The 4,260-nt window shown below is 39.9% G+C and overlaps 1 protein-coding gene across 1 annotated transcript; it reads left to right on the forward strand.

Annotated features, from left to right (window-relative positions):
• Positions 1-1,832: 1,832 nt before the first annotated feature.
• Positions 1,833-3,898, forward strand: PPDPFL (pancreatic progenitor cell differentiation and proliferation factor like). The gene is given in 4 exon segments (XM_057736979.1): positions 1,833-1,887; positions 3,224-3,301; positions 3,399-3,501; positions 3,778-3,898. Coding segments are annotated over 4 exon segments (357 nt in total).
• Positions 3,899-4,260: the final 362 nt, after the last annotated feature.

Below are 4,260 nucleotides of genomic sequence, written 5' to 3' on the forward strand. Positions count from 1 at the left end.
ACAGAATCAGGCAATGCTATCATACCAGAAACTGGGAGGGCAGGTAACACGTTGGTAATTGTATAAATTATTCACTTCACATAGTTAAGTATGACAATCAAATAGACACAAAATCATGCCTGTGCAGTAAATGAAGAATATTTACTATTGTTAATACACAGAAAGCCACTTCCAAAAAATATTTCAAATAATGAATAAAAAGGAAGCATTCTTTTCCGATTATACAGTGAATTTAGGAATCATCAATTAAAAGACAATTGAGAACATGTATGTGTTTGGAAAAGAAGAACATCCCTAAATAATTCAAATATTCAAGAAACGTCCCAATGGCAGTTACAAAATATTTTGAAATAAATAATAAGAGGAATACTTTTAAAGTAGGTAAAATGAAGAATAATAAAAACAAGATAGAAAGTAATAAAATACAAATCCGAAAAACAAAAGAGAGGTCGTTCTTTGAAAGAACTAATTTAGTAGAGAAACAACCAGCAAAGCTAATCAAGACAAAAATAGAAAAGGCAGAAGTGCGTAATACTGGCAACAAAAAGGAGCTATAACCAGGTGGAGTAGGTATTTTAAAAGAAACATGATGGCAAACTTATTCAATAGATAAATGTTTTGAATACATTTGAACCTAGCTGACTTGAGTCCTTTTGTATATGTTACCAAGTTGATTTAAGCTGGTAAAGCCAACAGCCACCACATAAACTGAAACAGCAACTGACAGCATCCTCACCTCAAGATCAAGGGAGCCACAGCTTGACCCCTTGGTAAACTGAGTCTATTGAAATGGCAAGCAGTTCAGATAAGGACCATTACTAAAAGCAGGCTAGAAACCGAGCTTTTGTATCAACCAACAGTGTGGATAGAATGCCCTCAGTCCCCTGATTCCCCTCTGTCTCCGGTCACTCTCGCGGGAACCTCTACCCGCTGTTCATCGGGGCTGCAGTGCATGTCCCTCCCCAGGAAGGCTCCTGTGCTCTCCCAAGCTCTTCCCTGTCCCCCGAGACCCTGTGACTGTGCCCTGAATCCTGGGGGCTGTGATGGTGTCCAGTCCTGCAGCCTGTAGCTGGCTTCCCCGCAAAGCCCGGCATGGTGCTGTCCCCAGAGTGTGTGACTGTCCCCAGAGTGGCTACTGCTTCCCTCCCTGTCAGACCAGCAGTCCTGAGCTGTGACCTTACGGTGGCTGAGGGCTACATCACGTCCGGGCCAAGTCCTGCTGGGCTGAAGCCCCACCTGGCAGGCTGGCACAGTCAAGGGCGGGCCTCGGGCTCCGCCTGTGGTGGCCCTGTGCCCACGTGCGTGTGCTCCCAGCTCAGGTTTCCGCCTCTAGACCGAGGAGTGCCGGCCTCCCAGATGGCTCAGCCCCTCTGGGCAGCGGGTCTGTCCCGGATCACGGCCTATCAGCTCTTCCAAAGTGTGCTTTTTCTGAAGAAGCTTTAGAACCAGGTTTATCGTAAAGAACAGGTTGGAGAAAGCACGTGGGTGAATGGCTGTTACGACTGTGTTTACACGTCTCTGACCTTTAGTGTTTCAGATGGAGCAAGTCGTGGCATTGTTAGTACTTGGATATATATATATTTTTTCCTTGTTTTTTCAAGTAAATGTAATGTTCATTGCATTTTTTGTTTATTGCAATGTATTTGGTTACAATTTTGTGTAAACTCCTTAATTCTCTTTATCAGATATTTATCAGATATGGTAAATTATGTTGCTTTACAAAAGAAACTACTCAGGGGAAGAGGAGAAGCGACTCCAGGGATTAATCCCAGCTCTCCTCCTGCCTGTCTCACAGGTCGCTGGTCACAGCCTCACTGACTCCGGCTCGGGACATGGCATCAGTACCGTCCATCGGCTGCCTTCTGGCCAAAAGTCAGTATTATCGAAGTAAGTGGTACCAGCCCTGGAGGTGTCCCCAGAGAATATGATTTGAGGTGAAGTTCGTGGGAAATTATTAACCTACCTATCATGTCCTGGTCAGAACTTCAGGGAGAAGAATCACAATGATTTGTGACAGGGAAGAAAATAGGAATAGACCTCATCAGAGACCAATCGGAATCAAAACTGTCCAGCCTCATCGCTTGGCTTTGACTATGTTGTGTTATATCCAGGAAACCATTAAGATGTAAATAAGTGAAAACAAGCTTATATCTCAAAATTATGTTTTAATTTCAAGTAACTTTAACAGGATACTTTAAAAACTGATAATTTTACGTAAATAAAATATTCATTTCTTAGAAAAGAGGAGTCATGTGACTGTGCCTCAAAGATTTTCTCATTTCTGAGACTTCCCTGGTGGTCCAGTGGTTAGGACTTCACCTTCCAACTCAGGGGGTTGTGGGTTCCATACCTGGTCGGGAAGCTAAGATCCTACATGCCTCGCAGCCAAAAACCCAAAATATAACACAGAAGCAATATTGCAACAAATTCAATGAAGTCTTGAAAAATGGTCCACACCAAAAAAATCCAAAAATTGGTTGTTTTTTCTGATTTCTATTTTCTGCTCTGGCTAATAGGTCAGCTTCTATCTGGACAGTTCTATTTTTATCTCTCTATCCATCTGTGATTATTTATAGCTAAATAGAAAATTGTAGCTTCTTAAAGAAAATTCAGAAATTTCATATAGTGAGACAATCACTTCAGAACCAAATTATCATTTATTGAAAGTAAGCCAGCATGTAGAAAACTCTTATTTCAAAGGCTGTTTGTAGATAAGGGTTGGAAACATTTATTGACTTATTCTTTTTACAAAGAATACATTAGAGTTATTACATCCATAGAAATTATTTTTATATTCTGATCTTTTAAATGACTTGTCAGTTTAAAATACAAGTATGATATGATAAATAAAATGTATATACCATACAAGTTAGTGTATATAATATACAAGTAATATTTCTAATACAATAATATTCATTCTTAATTTTGTACTTCCCAAGATTTTAATTTTAATAACATTTATAATGTACTTTAAATTCTGCATTTATATCTGTGGAAAGAGAGAGTTGTCCACCATGGAAAGAAATTTACTTTATTAATACAAATGTAATATGCATTACTCTGGAAGACTTTTAATTGGTTGATAATTTAATCAAGTTTTCAGCTCATGAATTGGTGACCCAGGATTAACGATTGCAGACCGACCGTGCTGCTCACGAGTTTACACAAAAGCTTGTGCTTGTTGTTGTTTATTCATTTGTTTATTATCCTTTGTTTCCTGCAGAGGCCAGTGTTTCTTCAGGTAGCTCTTTAACCGGCCCTGACTCTGTTAACTTCGTAAAGGATGAAAAATCCCAGCAAGGTATGCAGCTCAGTTCTCAACATCATCCTCATTGCTTCCCTGTTATTCATCTCCCGAATGTGTCTGCTAAGGGAGTGATGTGAATCTTATTCGATAGGATTACCAGCAGTGGCAGAACCCACCTGGTGGTTTAAATCCTTTTTCCAATCTGAACCTGTGCTTTCAAATGTTAAAAAAAAGAGCAGTCTGCTTGTGGGTAAGTTTTAGCCTTTTCTGATAAGGATATTTCCTTTTCAGAATAAAACAATGCATGCCATAATTATCATGATAACCAATAAGGATAAAACATACTTGTCTCTGGAAGGTGTGAAGGCTTTGATGTGAAGTGTACTTGAGGGCAGAGGTGGAGAAACAATTTCTTCCTCTTTCTAGTTTAGCATCAGTCAGATCTGAGTATGCTCTCTAATTCTGTCTGTAGAGAGAAACTGAAAACTCATATGCCAAGTATTATCGTGGTTTGGGGGGATGAATCAGAGGCAAGGTTCTAAATTTGTTTCTCCAATACCTTCAGGAACAAATAACAATTATCTCCTCCGATAAAAGGAATCACAGTTCCTCGGAGAAATGGCTGATCCCAGGACAAGGAAGAAACAGTAAAAGAAGAGCCTGGACCATTTTATGATGCTAAAAAGATAAAAATGCCCCCAAATGATGGGGCTGTGTCAAAATGACACAGGAACAAAATGGGGAAATCCAGGACCATTTTAGCAATAAAGTGATGATAATAATAGGTAATTACCTGTAAAATAAAATAAAGTCCGTTAATCTATTTAGATGCAAAAAATTCTGGAACGAACGAGTACATGAGAGAGAAGGAAAAGCTCTTTCTCGCAGCAGAATTCTAATGCATGAAAGTAGAACGAATGATGGAGAACTGTCATCCGACAAACCCCCCAGCAACAATGGCTTCGGGCGACAGCTACCCATGGGCTCTGCAACACACGGGCCCAAGTGTGAGA

Source organism: Hippopotamus amphibius, chromosome 5 (genome assembly GCF_030028045.1).
Source record: "Hippopotamus amphibius kiboko isolate mHipAmp2 chromosome 5, mHipAmp2.hap2, whole genome shotgun sequence".
Lineage (NCBI taxonomy): Eukaryota > Metazoa > Chordata > Mammalia > Artiodactyla > Hippopotamidae > Hippopotamus > Hippopotamus amphibius.